The sequence below is a fragment of the Neophocaena asiaeorientalis genome, unplaced genomic scaffold (assembly GCF_003031525.2).
Source record: "Neophocaena asiaeorientalis asiaeorientalis breed wild unplaced genomic scaffold, Neophocaena_asiaeorientalis_V1.1 scaffold420, whole genome shotgun sequence".
Lineage (NCBI taxonomy): Eukaryota > Metazoa > Chordata > Mammalia > Artiodactyla > Phocoenidae > Neophocaena > Neophocaena asiaeorientalis.
In genome coordinates, this window is record NW_020172770.1 from 419,122 (window position 1) to 434,889 (window position 15,768).

At 33.9% G+C, this 15,768-nt stretch overlaps 1 protein-coding gene across 2 annotated transcripts; it reads left to right on the forward strand.

Moving 5' to 3' along the window:
• Nucleotides 1-264: 264 nt before the first annotated feature.
• POU1F1 (POU class 1 homeobox 1) lies at nt 265-15,341 on the forward strand. 2 transcript variants are annotated; one of them, XM_024740848.1, is made up of 6 exons: nt 265-495; nt 3,278-3,427; nt 10,566-10,790; nt 12,833-12,997; nt 13,731-13,791; nt 14,869-15,079. In XM_024740848.1, exons 1-6 carry the CDS (start codon nt 354-356, stop codon nt 15,077-15,079), a joined length of 954 nt encoding a protein of 317 aa, XP_024596616.1. In that variant the 5' UTR covers nt 265-353. The 2 variants fall into 2 exon arrangements, with proteins under 2 accessions (XP_024596616.1, XP_024596617.1); XM_024740849.1 differs by having other exon boundaries at nt 350-495; nt 3,356-3,427; nt 14,869-15,341.
• Nucleotides 15,342-15,768: the final 427 nt, after the last annotated feature.

The following is a 15,768-nucleotide window of genomic DNA, read 5'->3' on the forward strand; positions in this document are numbered from 1 at the left end:
GATTCCTTTCTAAAACGTCTGAATTACTGAAGTTGTCAAATAAAGTTTCATATTTCTCCTTGGCCTTCAGTCTGTACCCAAGAACCAGCTTCCCCTCTTGGGCATGGATTATGTTTGGGTAAGAAGGAAGACTGTCCAGATTGATGAAGCAATACCCCTGGGAAAAGACGATTAACATGTATAAAGGGATTTCCCTGCAGTATAAATACCAGCACGCGCCCTCCTGGTGCTCAGAGCCTCCCTGATGTATATATGCAGGTAGTGAGATTTGAAACGGCCCTTTGAGATGGTGATATAATAAAACTCTGACTTGAGGAGCAGACTTCTCCTCATTTTTCTACTCTTTTGTGGGAATGAGTTGCCAACCTTTTACTTCGGCTGATACCTTTATACCTCTGAATTCTGAGTCTTCTGCAACTCTGCCTCTGATAATGCATCACAGCGCTGCCGAGTGCCTACCAGTCTCCAACCACGCCACCAACGTGATGTCCACAGGTACTGACTCCAATAACCGTCTACGTGTGGCTGGGCCTAACATGTCAGGGTGGACGCTTTGAATCTTGTTAGTTTAGAATCTCATTGCTTCTTTTATTTTCATTGGTGTTAAGTTAAATATTCAGGATATTGAAGAGGTCAAAATGCCTAAGAAAATTTTCAAGAAATATTAGTAAGTGTAGTAATTTCTATTATTGTTGGTTTTATTATAAAAGAGATCTGTTTTCTGTATAAGTAAACAGTGAGTCTGAGATTTATTTGGTTTTTAGATTACATTTACTGCCATGTCTAAAAACAGTCATACACCTCACAGTAAACACAACTGAATGATTCCCAATACCAACAACAATGGGTTTCAAAGAATAAAATAATTAAGTATTTAAATACTTAATTACTTTAATTACTTAAATACTTTAAAGTATTACTTTAATTACTTTAATTTTTAGCATAACTAAAAACTCAGAAATCAAATCTAGAGGCAATATAATATTTAGAGCCCATGGACTGAGTTGAATTTTCTCAAAATTGAGTTCTGAAGAGACTTCAAAGTTTTTATATTTTCTTATATAACTTTCTTAAATGAAAATTAAACTTGAGAATTCAAATATATTGTCTCAAACACAACCAAGCAAATAAGTATATTTTGTTAATGTGTCCATTTTTTATGCAGTAACAAAGTGTTTTGAAGTTGATTTATAAACAGTCTTGAGTTGAGTAAATGTCTTCTGTTTAACAGCACTTTCCACTTGTTTTAAAAGCAATCTAAATATGAACTAAATTTTATACATTTAAAAATCAAAATTTGAGTTGATACATTTATATGCTGATTTAAAGTATTTTAGCCTTATCTTTTGTTATAATTAAGCAGCTTTCAAACTTATACGTAAGTTTGGCACTAATCTTCGGCTGAATTTTAAGGTATCTAGAGATCATATATTTAGACTTTGGGAAAATTATTAATGCAGTGATTTTTTATCTACTAAACATTCTCAGAATTTAATTTAAAATGTACTAATGAAAATATCCTCAAACATATTTTTTGGAAAATGTAATAAAGTATTTTTATCAAAGAGTTGTGGTATAAATAAATTTAAACAATCATCACATAGCTAATTGTATATTTTACATAATAGGCATTTATATAGGTTGGTGATGAGAAGGATAATGCATTGTTTGCTTAATCTACTGTGTGTGGATAGTATTTGGCTAGAATAAAAGTAAAATTAGGAATTGAAGTTAAAATTAAGCAAGTTTAGGTCAAAACCCTATTTATTTATTTAAAAATAAGTAAATAATGTATAAATAATTTATAACTAATTTATAAATATTATTTATAACTAATTTATAAATAATTATATATAAATAAATAATTTAAAAATAAATAAATAGTGTATTTAGTAAGTTAGCCTACCCTTTTACACTACTTCCCCACATCAGAAAGACAAAAGGTATTTAAACCTTGGAAGTAAAAAAATTCATAATCAATAAAAGTGACCTAACATGTTTTAAATAACAATAACGTTGCTTTTTATAATTTTTCCATCAGATTGTAATCATATACATCTAATTGTCTAAGTAAGGAATTAAAAATAGTGATTATAATGAGAAGAGCACTTAGATATTGAATGCATTTCATGTTTATTTGTTTAATTTTGGAATGCATAGTAATCATTATAAAGTAAAATGATCTCAGTTCTCTCTCTGTGTCAGTTGTAAAATGAAAATTTATGCAGATATTTTAAAATATTAAAAATTGAGTTATAGTTAGAGAAAATATGTTTTATGTTCTGAAGAAATTTTGTCTTTAATCGGTAGACCATATATTTTCAAAGGATTCTAAATCTATTCTTTATAATATCTCATATTGTTCAAGAAGATACAATTTTATTTATGAAAATCCACCACTACATTCAGGATATCATGAAAAAAAAGCAAAAATAAAATAGATAAGAAAATGTTGGCTAGTGATTTTATTGTCAGTAGTCCATTGTTATTCATGTTTAAAGCTTGATAAAAGTTTAGTAATTCAAATTTATACTTTCAACATATACATTAATTCAATGAAACCTATAACTATTTATAAATGAGGTTAAGTTTATATGCTAGGTTCAACCTTTATAAACCTCAAGTTACTCAACAATCAACGAACTTATTTTTTGACCAGCTTCATCATTAGAATTGTTGAATTAATTGTGTGCATGAAGAAAACCTACAACCTCATGGTTTCAACACCAGCCTAAATACATTGTACATTGTCACAGGCTTTTCATAAGCCTCTGAACTTAGTGGGGTTTTTATTATTATATCCAGTAAAAGGCTAGTGGCTCTGCCATTTCCTCTTTGATAGAAAAAAATTGTTAGGTGAATAAGCAGAAGTAAAGACTGATCAGGAGTTGATTTCTGTATTCATTGTTCCAGAGAAAGACCAGTATTATACTATGTTATACAAGAATTTTAGGAAACTATCCTCTCGTCAGTTCTTTGCAATGTCTATATTGAGTGGAACCTGCGAGAATTCGGCTACTTCCGATTAGCCAAGTTTCAAACTGGTCAATCACCCCAACACAGAGCACAGGATATAATTAATGAAGGCTCTAGTCCACTTTGATGATTCATGATCTCATTATCTGAGACAAATTTCAACCTCTAGTTTTAACCTACTCATCAGAGAACCGCCCCCAAATGAGAACAAATTATTGGCATATAACTTTAAGAACAGCTTAAAGGTGTACTTTTGAAATGAAACGAATGTGTCTTGAATCCTCGTACATTTTCTTACCAGTCCCGTCTATTTTGTCTTTGATCCAAACTCCTAAATGTTTGTGCACATATTTCTTGGTGACAACATTGGGAAACACAGCCACAGGACTTCATTATTCTGTTCCTTCCTGTCATTATGGAAACCAGTCATCGACCTATGGAGTGATGGCAGGTAAGAAAAATTGTCTTTACATATAAGATTGAGTTTGAGGACACTTGGATGGATTTCCTGGGTCTGAGGGAATCTTGACGAGAGTATATCATGAATTTCAGATCTCTCAACCTTGGAAATGCTGGTAAAACCACCGCTTATTGAAATGTTTTCTGATCTGTGATGTCTTCAGAGACCATAATAGTTATACCTGATTGCCCCTATTCTACCCAGCTCTGAGCTGCTATGCTTCTTAACTCATGTGTTTGCTTTGTATGATTTTTATTTTAATTCTCTAGTGCCAAATTGCTCATTGTCACTTGTTTATGCCATTAGTGGGCTTGCCTACAGTAATAATAAGGTAGCCGCTAGCCTTATGTGTCTATTTAAATTTAGATGTAAATTAACTAAACTAAGGTCAAATTTAAAATTCAGCTCCTCAGTTGCACTAGCCATATTTCAAGTGCTCAGTAATCTTATGTGGCTACCAAAGCAGATAGACCAACTTCTAGAACATTCTCCTCACCACAATATTTCTTCTGGCCATTTGGTCCATAAAGATAAATAAGACATTGAAGGCTAAGAGTGATTTGCAGCTGCTTTAGCAATAGTTGAGTCTTTGGCAGCCCTGTCTGAGATGCTTCTGAGTCTTAGATGAGATTGAAATAGTTGAAGTTACGTATCTTTTTTCCCTTTGGATAAGTAAAGCATCACTAGATCAAGATAAACTACTTGTTTATTGACACTTGCATGAAGATATTGATAGCACATTTCTTAAGGAAAAGAAAATATGACCTAAGAGATCCACTCATTACAAAGTTTATGACTTAATTTTAGGATATGGCCATAGAAACAATTTTGCTGGGCACAGAAGTTTTTTGGGGTATCCCTTAATCTTTTATATTTATTTCTGCAGCAGGGAGAGAAATACTGTGGGTAACAATAAACTACCAAGGATCTATGGGAGAATGTGAATGTGTGTGTGTGTGTGTTTGCATGCACGCTTGTGTGATATTGAGAAACTCTGGATAGAGAAATCACATATTAGGGAAATCTTTTCTTGTGTTTTGTTATCCAGAGTAGGTAATAAAACATCAAATATGGATTTATGCTTATACATTTGAAATAAAATTGAACAAAGAATTTAGTTCACCAACCTTTCATTTCTCAGAATTTCTCAGTTTAAGACTCAATAAAACATTAAAACTTTAAAATAAAATATTCCAGAACAAATTAGCTTCTTTTACCTTCTATTAGGCAGCATTCTGAATAAACTACTATCCTCACCTTTATATAAAATGAAAACTGATGTTCTTAATGGTTACCTGTAAATCCTAATGTCTCTCTTTAATAAGTAAGAAATAAAGAAAGCCATAGTTTTTCTTCCTCTTTGAAAACAGATCATTTATGATTCATATACGTAGTAGTTAATCAGTATTCATGGTTAATGAGAACAGCTCTCGACGATGAACTATTTTCATTATAAAATAGAATAATATGCATTTAGCCACTAGAGGTGCAGGCAGAATTCTTTCTGTGGCCTCCACCACATTTTGATTATGGAGACTGGAAATAACAAGCTCATGGCCACGTGCTGCCCTTTCTTAGAGGAAAAAGGCCTTGCTCATCCTTCACAGTAAGTTCCAGGAAGCCCAGTACAACTATAGGCTCCCTCTATACCCAGCAAGTGGCAGGAATGGATTGAGGTTGGCACAAAGATAAAACCAGCCACAGACCAAATACTTTTAGACGGATTTTGCTACTACCTCCCTCTCACCAGATCTAGGCCAGTGTCTGTGGAGTTCACAGCTGGCCTGAGAAATCCAACACCCTTCCAATTTCCAGGATTGGAGAGAACAGGCCCAGGTTCACACTGAGAGTCCACAGGCAGCTCAGATTGTGCTGGTACAAGTTTCCCTGGCAGGCTCAGCAAACTCTCTTCCTCATTAAAAGTTAAAAAGGAGAGGCCCCTGGAAAAGCACTTTAAAATGATTCAAAGCCTGGGTTGGTGACAATTACGAGAAAAATTGCCCTAAGATTTGGAGGTATTGTTGTAGTCTTAAACCAAAGTTAAATATATTTTGTCACTGAAAGAAATATTCACCATAGCAAGCATAGAGATTATATTTGAATATTTTTTGAGAGGGATATCATTAAAATATGGTGTGCTTTATAATTTGTTACAATGTCACTATTTTGACATATATTTGGTAATTAGCCTTTGCATCATGGCCGATTAAATCTCAGAGAATCTGAACCTTTCTGCCGTCATCCCCAGAGAAGCTACACAAATTGAATTGTAAAACACAAGATTTCAGAAGTATTCAGGAATTCAGAAAAGGTATAAAAAACACAAGAGAAACCTGGCAATGTCATTTGAATTTTCTGAGAAGTCTCAAGGCGTTCATCAAATCGGCTGCTTCCACACAATCCACAGAAGCGTTTAATCATCAACAACAAAGACAGATGCCTTGTCACATACTCCATATAAAAGCGAAGCTGCAGAAAGAACCATATTTCAAAGGGTGTGAAATTGCTTTATTTGAATACGGTTATTTTGTCACTATACTGTGATGCTTACATTTAGTTTGAGCATTTCATTAAATTAATAACCCATCGGAAGACAAGAGCTATAGCTAATATTTTGATAAGGTTGGTAGGGAGGATTCTAATCATCAGATGAATCCACTGTGCTTCACAGACCAGGTGTGGACATAACCAAAGAGAATGACTGATTGGATGAAATGAATTAGCCACACCAGGAACTAATTACAAACCTTGTTCAAGTCAGCATCTCCAAGTGTCAGTCTCTTCATATCCAAGTTGCAGTGGGCACCACAGGTCTATCAGAGTTGAGTTGTGGCAACTTTGTACCAACTCAACCTGGCTTTCTCCTTGATCTTCTCTTCAGATACATTCTTAGTTACATTTCTTCTTCTGTCTCTTTTCTCCTGAGAACTTAGGTAATTCAACAGCCTACAGTATAGATAATAGGAAACAGGGAATTATAAATGCTATTCAAAAATCTCTTCTGGAAAAATAGAAAATAAAACAAAATAACAACAAAAACCCTTCAAAACTCTGATTCCTGGGTATCTGACGTTGTGTCTCTTCTCCAGTTTCTACAGCTGGGTCCAAGTTAGAAAACAAGCTTAATGAGCTGCGTACTTTGTCCACCGTCCTGTGGAAACTGGGCAAATCAGCTACATGGTAATGATTGCTAAATCCAGCAAGGTTATGACATAATGGCCACCCAAGATGTGCTGTAAGAGTCCTTGCTTAAAAATTAATTTTATCAGGAAAGCAAAATAGCTGATATTGGAGAATTAATCAAGAAGATGGATGTTCTTTTCTTATGAGAAGTGGATAATAAGAGAAAAGACTAGTATGGCTGCAAATGCCCTTTACACCTGGGTTAAGGCAAAGGGTAACAGAAATCTGTTTGACAGTGACATAGAGAAATAGTCTACTTTGGAGTCCATCTCTTCATTCTTAAGTTGTCTTTTTTTTTTTTCTGTTTCATTTTTTTCTTTTATTTAGTCTAACTTTTCCCTAACTTATTCTGGTTGTGTTGACAATAAGGGAAGGAGTAATTTTGACCATCTTTTGCCTCTGGATCATGAAAGGACTTTCAGTAGCACTGACTCTATGTATTTTCCCTAAATTTTGTAGCCTCTGTCTCAACTACACAACTCGGTGATTGTAAAGCAGCCACAGGCAATATTTAAACAAACAGGCATGGCTGTGCTCCAAATCAACCTAATTTATAAAACCAGGAAAAGGACCCTGTTGTACGTGAATAGGATGTACAAATGCACAAAAGAGAAAAAAAATCACAATTCAAAGTTATGATTTGTTTCACGTTGTTATGCATGAGGACAAAAAAAAAGAAATGGAGATATTCAAATGTACTTTGCTGTGCACGTCTACAGCAAGGTAGGAGTATTTTACTGTGTCCCTCTGCTTTCCCTGTTTGTTCTTTTAAATCTTCGTAACCTCAGAGATGTTGTCAGTTAGCATCTGGCTGAGCCACATGATGCAGAAGAGGCCCCTGCCCTGAATCACAGAACCTTGAGCCAGGTCCCCGCAAGGCAAGACCATGGCCTCCCCATCACCTGCTTTAAAAGACTCACCTCTGTTCTTCTCCCTCCTCCGCCACCCAGAAGTACATGCAGAGCAGTTCAGAAAGGCTGTGGTGGATTAATCTGCAGTGTGAAAATACATCTTGGGCTGTAAAGAATGTACAAACACTTCTAAGCTATTTAGGTGTGCACTTGTTCTAGGCTTATAGACAATTTTGCTTTAGCAATGTTTTGGAAATTGTTCACGAAATTTCTGCGGCACATGACTCACTGCATCTTATTCTCCTCCTCCCCAACCTGACTTTTCAATAATCCAGGCTTTAGAAAAAAATTTTAAATATCTTGTCATGTATACCATACCAATCACTCCCCATTTTCTGCCAAATATAGGATCATATGATAGAAACCACAGGTTGTTTGGTTGTGCTTGTGACTGTCATGAATTTCTGTTTAAGGTTAGCTCCAGGAAAAACGTGTCCTTGCAGATAATTGTGGATACTTTCAATTAACGGAAAATAAAAACATGTCACACATTGTGCTTTCCTTTTTCCTCTGGATGCCAGACTTTTGAACATGGTATTTTCTGTGTACTTCTTATGGACTCATGTTCAAATTTATTTGTTAAATGTGCATTTCTCCAGAGTATTTATAATGTATAAACTAGCTTTAAAATTTTCCAGAAATAGAGATGGCACACTTCCAATATTTTATTAAATAAATATAATACTTTTGTCTGAGAGCGTTTGTTTAATGTAGCCAAATATGTTTAAGATGCAGAAATCCTTAAAGTCATTTGATTTCCCTGAGTACAGACTACCTGCAAAATGAACTGATTATTTTGATGCGGTTTACTGCAGTGTTCATTGGACTTCATTTCTAGTTTCAACTGTGTAGTGAATTCATCATAGCACCCAAGGAGAGTTATTTAACTTTTTTGTATTCAAATTTTAAATTGTGGGTAAAAAATACATATCTTTTCTACTTCATTTGTTTATACAAGGATAAGAAGATGACAAATGTAAAATGAACACAGCACGGAGATTTGTAGCAGTGCAACTATTATCAGCAAGAAAAATTGAAAAGAGTGATCAAGATTGCTAACACATTCAGACCTTTCTGCATCTCATGTAAACGATATGCAACAAATTACTTATGTGAAATAAAAATAATTTGACACAGATTACATGAGTTATCCAAAGTGCCTTAAAATACATTAAATATGCAAAATAAAACAGCAGCCTGATTTGTCTCTCTGTTTTTACTGTTTCTCAGAGTATTTCATCATTAAGTGTATTAAGTGGCATTTGCTCTTTCTGAATGACGAAAGAAGTGAACATTTTTTCATATGTGTAAGATTCAACTCTGAAAGCAAAGAAAAAGAAAAGTCTTGAGATAAATATTAAGTAAATGTTAAAATAAAAGTGATCAGTTTTCTTTTTTATATATTAGTCCTTTCTTTTAGTTCAACTAGCAGAAATCTAAAACTAATAGAAAGCTAAAAATGAACCCTAAAGGTAATAAATATTAACAAATTGAGTTATGTAATAAATTAAAAATTGATATTAAAAAAAGAATAAAACTGGATAATTTTGATTTTTAGAAGTAACATTAATTGCTCTAGACAGGAATAGTTTCTTTTGTATATTTTTTACATCTGTGAAACGGCTAAATTTATTTTATGCTATTTTGTTTAATTTCTCAATTGCATGTGTATTTTGCTTCAGAAAAGTAATATAGTCTACTGGATAGGGGTACACTATATAATTACATATTCTCATGTAAACAATAAAAGCCAACAATTTGCTGACTTACACTATTCTTTGCTCATTACGTGTTGATATATTAATGTAAGCTTTATATATCCTGGCAAAATACACTATTACTCATGTCTGACTTGTGAATGTATATTTAGAGAAATTATAGGTAGCATAAACTCGATGTATTTTTTCAGTAAGTTTCTAAGAATGATTACTGCAGGTATTCTGTAGTCATTTATTTTTAGTTTAAATACTTATTTATACTCATAAGAAAGATTATTAATTATTGCATATTTTATTTACATCAAAATGTCTTGGTTATACAGGTGTCATTTAATATAAATTAAAGTTAAATCTCTATGAATAAAAATGTAAAGTATTGATGAAGAAAACAGAAATAAAATGGGAGTTTGGCTTATACCATCCTCTCACCCACGCTCCACAACTGAGGCAGACTCTTCTTTCCAAATGAAGAATGAAATCTAGAAGCAATTAAAAAATTAACTCTTTTAGTTTTTTGTGATTTATTTAATTCACTAAATGAATTCAAGGCTTCATCATTTATGGGTGATTACCTATCATATCTAGAACTGCACCCTTCCTTGCCACTTAATTTTGCTTCCTAAATAATTGTCAAGAAGTGATTCCATTATATTTTATACTTTTCAAGAACTCTTGTTGCTGACTTTTTAATAGAACTTTAAAAATTACTTTTTGTTAATGTTTGTCGCTTTTTAACATCGAATCTATTTAAACATATTAATGTATTTTGTGTTCTCATAATTTTCTTTTTACCTGCCTTTACTAAATTAAGCATTTACTGAAAAATCAGTGGGGTTTCTTAATAATGTAAAATCAATTTTTCAATCCTACGAAAACTTCCCAGCATAGCCTTTAACCACGTACCTGATTATAACAAACATCATAGATTATTTGTTCAATGAATTAAGAAAACAGAGATGAATATGTACATTCTGGTTAAAGTTGAACCTCAGATTCCCAGGAATAGATGTCTTTTAAGAGAAAAAAATGATGGAAAACTCACACTTCTGTGAAATTTGCTTATTTCTATTTTAATTATTTGCAAGTCCCTGCTTCTTCCCTTTGGCTTTGCATTATCTTTGTTTTTGCTGCTCCCAGGAAGGTGGAAAATAAATCATCGCATTTATACTAAGTTACCCTTCTATTTCAGAAGACTGAATGTCAGGTAACCTTTCAGAATTGAGACTGGCTGTCACAATAATCTTATGGGCCAAACTCTTGCATGTATAGAAATGGGGGATAATTACAAACGGTCCTTTCCTTTTCTTGCTGTTACAGGGAGCTTAGCCCCTTGTCTTTATAAGTTTCCCGACCACACCTTGAGTCATGGCTTTCCTCCCATGCACCAGCCTCTCCTGGCAGAGGACCTCACAGCCGCTGATTTCAAGCAGGAGCTCAGGCGGAAAAGCAAGTTGGCTGAAGAGCCAATAGACATGGATTCTCCAGAAATCCGAGAACTTGAAAAGTTTGCCAATGAATTTAAAGTGAGAAGAATTAAGCTAGGTATGTGCTTGTTATGAGCAGTGGGGCACACAACCTGCTCTGCAAATTCTTACTCTGTTACTGTTCAGTCTCTTACACTCTGCTCAAAAGTCCAAGACAGTTCTCATTCTACATCTCTACTGTGGATGTAAGTTACTCGAACGATGACACACCCACAAAAACCTTCATTTCCCTGTAAATTCTTAGTAGCCAAAATACATAGATTTCTAAATTAATGGTACTCTTTTTCAGAGATAAGTTTTGAAGTGCCTTTTTTACCTATATTTTATTTGAAGAGATACCTTTGTATGACTCAAAGGCTAAAAAGGTATAAGTGAAATATATCCCTTCTGCTTGTTTTTTCTGTTTATCAGTGTTGTGTGGCCTTCCAGAGGTATTTTATGCATATACATACAAGCAGATACATATATTTCTTCATACAGATTTTTTTTTCATTTAACTATTTGTTTTGGAGAGCTTTCAATATTAGTTTTTTAGAGAGCTTTCTGTAATGCATCTGCCAATTTCCATTTTATGAATATACTACCAGTCTCCTGCTGATGGAATTTATATGGCCTTTAATCTTATGCTACTGAAAACAATACCACAATAATTAACTTCATAAATGTCATTTTGCACCTATATAAATACATGTGAAGGGAAAGTGTTAAAAGCAAAATTGCCTGATCAAAGAGTATGTGTGTTTGGAATCTCGATAGATGTCAAATTGGTCTCTGTGGAAGTTGTACCAAATTTTACTACCACCATAGGTGTGTCTTTTGCCACCCTTCAGAATATGAGCTCCATGAAAGCAGGAGTTTTTTGTTTATTTATTTCTTTTTTGTTTTCTCCTTAGGGGCATATCCTCAGCACTTAGAACAGTGATTGGCACATAGAATAAAAAAATAGTTGTTGAAGGAAAAAGATGCTTAAATCTTTTGGATCTTTGCAAATCAGATAGGTCAAAGTGGTGCCTCATGGTAGTTTCATTTTAAATTTCTCTTATTATGAGTGAAGAGTGAAAGATGTTCTTTCATGTGTTTGACAGTCATGTGTAATTCCTTTTCTGTGAACTGTCTGTTCTCAGCCTTTGCTCACTTTCTATTGAAAAGTGTTTTTAATGTAAATAACCATAATAATTAACCTTGATTTTAATGCATGAAATGTATTTTTTAATGGATTGAAATGATGGTGCAAACTTTTGCATTTGTGAAATGAGCCACTGGTCATTTTTAATGATATTTATTGATGGGCATCATATGTAATCATTTTGTGCATACAGGTATATAGCCTTAGGCCCTGAATTAATATGTAGTAACCATTTGTCATAAACACAGCAGTAGGCATCTTTATAACATTCATTTTCAATTTGCTATTTATATTGCTGTGAATGTTTCAAATTCTATATTGATGGCTTATATCAACTTGTATTCTAAAAATGTTTGAGACAATCTATGAGAACTTTTTGCCTGGAGATAGAAGCATTACTGAATGATATCATAAATATGCTTGGAGGTATACATAAAATATTGTGTGATCAAAGTCTCATAATAAACATGTTTTTAGGGAAAGTAAACACAATTCTTAGTTTTAGGGAAAGTAAACACAATTCTTAGTTTTATCTTCAACATGTTGAATCTTTCACTCTTAAAGTTGAGATAAAAATATTTATGATATACCACCATGTATTTTATGCATTATATTTAATATACTATAGATTTTGAGTATATATCATCAGATGTTTAATAAAAATGATTAAGAGAGAATTTTTAAATGTCTTCTAAAGTGTTTATGACACATCTAACCAATCTGGCTAAATATTATGAATGGCAGATGTTCCTACCTGAATTCTTTTGACTTCTAAAAAAGTAATTTATTAACTAGAAGGAATTTTTTTTTGAAATACTGATCAATTCTACACTGAACCTTACTGTTATTCTAAGTTGCCAACAAATATATGGTTAAAAGTGGTAATTGACAAAGATACACAAAATTGTACAATAATGGACCAAAATGAATGTTTCTTGAAAAACAAGTTAATGTCCTTTGTTGTTTTTTCACAGGATACACCCAAACAAATGTTGGGGAAGCCCTGGCAGCCGTGCATGGCTCTGAATTCAGTCAAACGACTATCTGCCGATTTGAAAACCTGCAGCTCAGCTTCAAAAATGCATGCAAACTAAAAGCAATATTATCCAAATGGCTGGAGGAAGCCGAGCAAGTAGGAGGTACTAAAGTTGTTTCTGGAGACTCAGTGATGTTCTAACCTGAACACAATGCCTTCCCTTGGTTGGATTAATGCTAAAGTGAGAGGCTTGAAGTTTGGTTTGGGTTTGCTTTTTCTCTTTGACGTGAAAAATAAATATCTTGTTTCATCACACTAAAAAAGCAAGGCCAGAGCAAGTGTAGAAATAAGTTTACTGGGAATGTAAATTGTGAGAGAATAAATGGTATAAGGAGAACTTCTAGACAATATGGCATAGGTGTGAAGTGGTAAAATGATTCTTTTTAACACATCCAGATTGTTTTGCCTCTGGGCTATATACGGTAGTAATTATACATGAATCATTTTCATAACCTAATATAAGTGTAGCCAGAGCATTTGCACACACAAGCAATTGCTAGATGAGCAATTTATTGTGATAAAATTATCTACTTATATTAATGTCAAGGCTGGATAAAGAGCAAGGTTTGAGAGCATTCAGAGCAAGTGTTCCAACCAAAAGTAGGGATATGATTTAAAAGACAATTGTTTTTGCTAAGTTAATATTTATTTCTGTGTTAACATTTTAATCTAGGGCTTGTAATCTAAAATGATGTAGACCGCAAAACTTTAAAACAAAAATGTGTGATAATTTTATTTTGCATTGTTTTATAAAGAAAATTTTGAATCCAAATCTGATAGTTAAAATAAAAAGACTTACTTTGTTTTTGTAATTATTCATCTTTTCCCCATCACAGCTTTATACAATGAGAAAGTGGGTGCAAATGAAAGAAAAAGGAAACGGAGAACAACTATCAGGTATACTTTTGAGATATTAAGAGTTACTGGAGAAGAAAAAGATATTTTACAAATGGAATGAGCATTTAAGTATAATATAGATTCAATATAACATAAAAATGAATAGAGTCAATTGAGAAAATAAGATAGGTGGAAAAGCATAACATTTAATAAATTACTGGTGAGATATAGCTGGAAATTTAAAATTTGATGGAAAAATATGTATTGTTTGATTCAAGAACAGTTTTACTCTGCAGAAACTGGACAATCACTTCTAAATAGAGTGACCGTTTCTATTGTCCTTTTTATTTTATTTTTTGCGGTACGCGGGCCTCTCACTGCTGTGGTCTCTCCCGTTGCGGAGCACAGGCTCTGGACGCGCAGGCTCAGCGGCCATGGCTCACGGGCTCAGCCGCTCCGCAGCAATGTGGGATCTTCCCGGACCGGGGCACGAACCCGTGTCCCCTGCATCGGCAGGCAGACTGTCAACCACTGCACCACCAGAGAAGCCCTCTATTGTCCTTTTAGACATAATTCTTGCTCGGGCAGTATGGTATCTATGTTATTACAAATAACAAAACTAGTCATCAGTATTTTAGCTGCTTAAAGTTCAAGGTAACTCCTTGCATTTCAAGCCAGAAAGATTGTTCATTGATCTTTTTGTAATTTCCATGAGGCTCACAGAGGAATTGCTAAAATACAGTTTTGTTTCAGTGGGTTAGTTGTACACAAAACATTTCATTTATTGTAAATAAATGATTTCTGGGGGACATTTAGAAATGCCTACAGAATTATTTCCTTCTCAGTAAGTCAGTGCCCTCTTGTGGCACAAAGTGGGATAAACACAATGTCTGGGTTCCCCTACTTATTTCTTCCTGTGACTGGTATAGGTAGCCTACGAAAGACTAGCAAGCATCCAAACGTTCAACAAACTGCACATTTATCTTTGTTGAAGAGCTTTGAAGGTGTTTTCGGAGTCTTTAAATTTCCTTTTTATGTTAATATTTAGGAAATTCAACCTAACAATTTTGATCTGCCAAAAACATCCCTAAAAATATCCTATCTCCCTTTCTCTCCTGTCAACTCCCCACCTCCCAGTATTGCTGCTAAAGACGCTCTGGAGAGACATTTTGGAGAACAGAATAAACCTTCCTCTCAAGAGATCTTGCGGATGGCTGAAGAACTGAACCTGGAGAAAGAAGTAGTGAGGGTTTGGTTTTGCAACCGAAGGCAGAGAGAAAAACGGGTGAAAACAAGTCTGAATCAGAGTTTATTTACTATTTCTAAGGAGCATCTTGAATGCAGATAAGATTTCCTATTGTGTAATAGCCAGTTTTTCTATTTTTCATTCCTTTCTCTTCTCCAGCCAAAATAGAAATTCCTTTTTTGGTTAGCTTCAAAAAAATCCTATCAGTAACTTTTGCAGAAGCTTTTCTTTTCTACTTTAGAAATAAATACAATTTAAATTATATTGATGAATTATTCTCAGAGGCCACGTTGTACTTTTTAAGCCAGAGACTAATAGGAATAAAACAGTGATTCTCTCTCTCAATATATCTCTCCCTCTCTCTTTACACACACACACACACACACACACACACACACACACACACACACACACACGGGAGTGGTCTTTTAAAGTTTCCTTTTCCAAAGGCTGTGTATTTGCTTTTTAATATTTTAGTCAGTAATGTCACATAAAGAATATCACCAGCGAAGTTCCAATTAGAAAATTCCTTAACTGATGTCCTGCTTACCATCAGCTCTAATAGTTTGTTTGAACTAAACTTTTTTTTTATATATAAATTAATTTTATTATTTATTTATTTTTGGATGCATTGGGTCTTTGTTGCTGTGTGCGGGCTTTCTCTAGTTACGGTGAACAGGGGCTACTCTGGTTGTGATGCACGGGCTTCTCGTTGCAGTTGTTTCACTTGTTGCAGAGCACGGGCTCTAGGTGCACAGGCTTCAGTAGTTGCGGCATGTGGGCTCAGTAGT

Coding starts and splice junctions, on each gene's coding strand:
- POU1F1 (XM_024740848.1), top strand. CDS start 354: ATGAGTTGCCAACCTTTTACTTCGGCTGATACCTTTATACCTCTGAAT. Junction 10,791..12,832: donor AGTGAGAAGAATTAAGCTAG/GTATGTGCTTGT, acceptor GTTTTTTCACAG/GATACACCCAAACAAATGTT. Junction 12,998..13,730: donor GGAAGCCGAGCAAGTAGGAG/GTACTAAAGTTG, acceptor TCCCCATCACAG/CTTTATACAATGAGAAAGTG.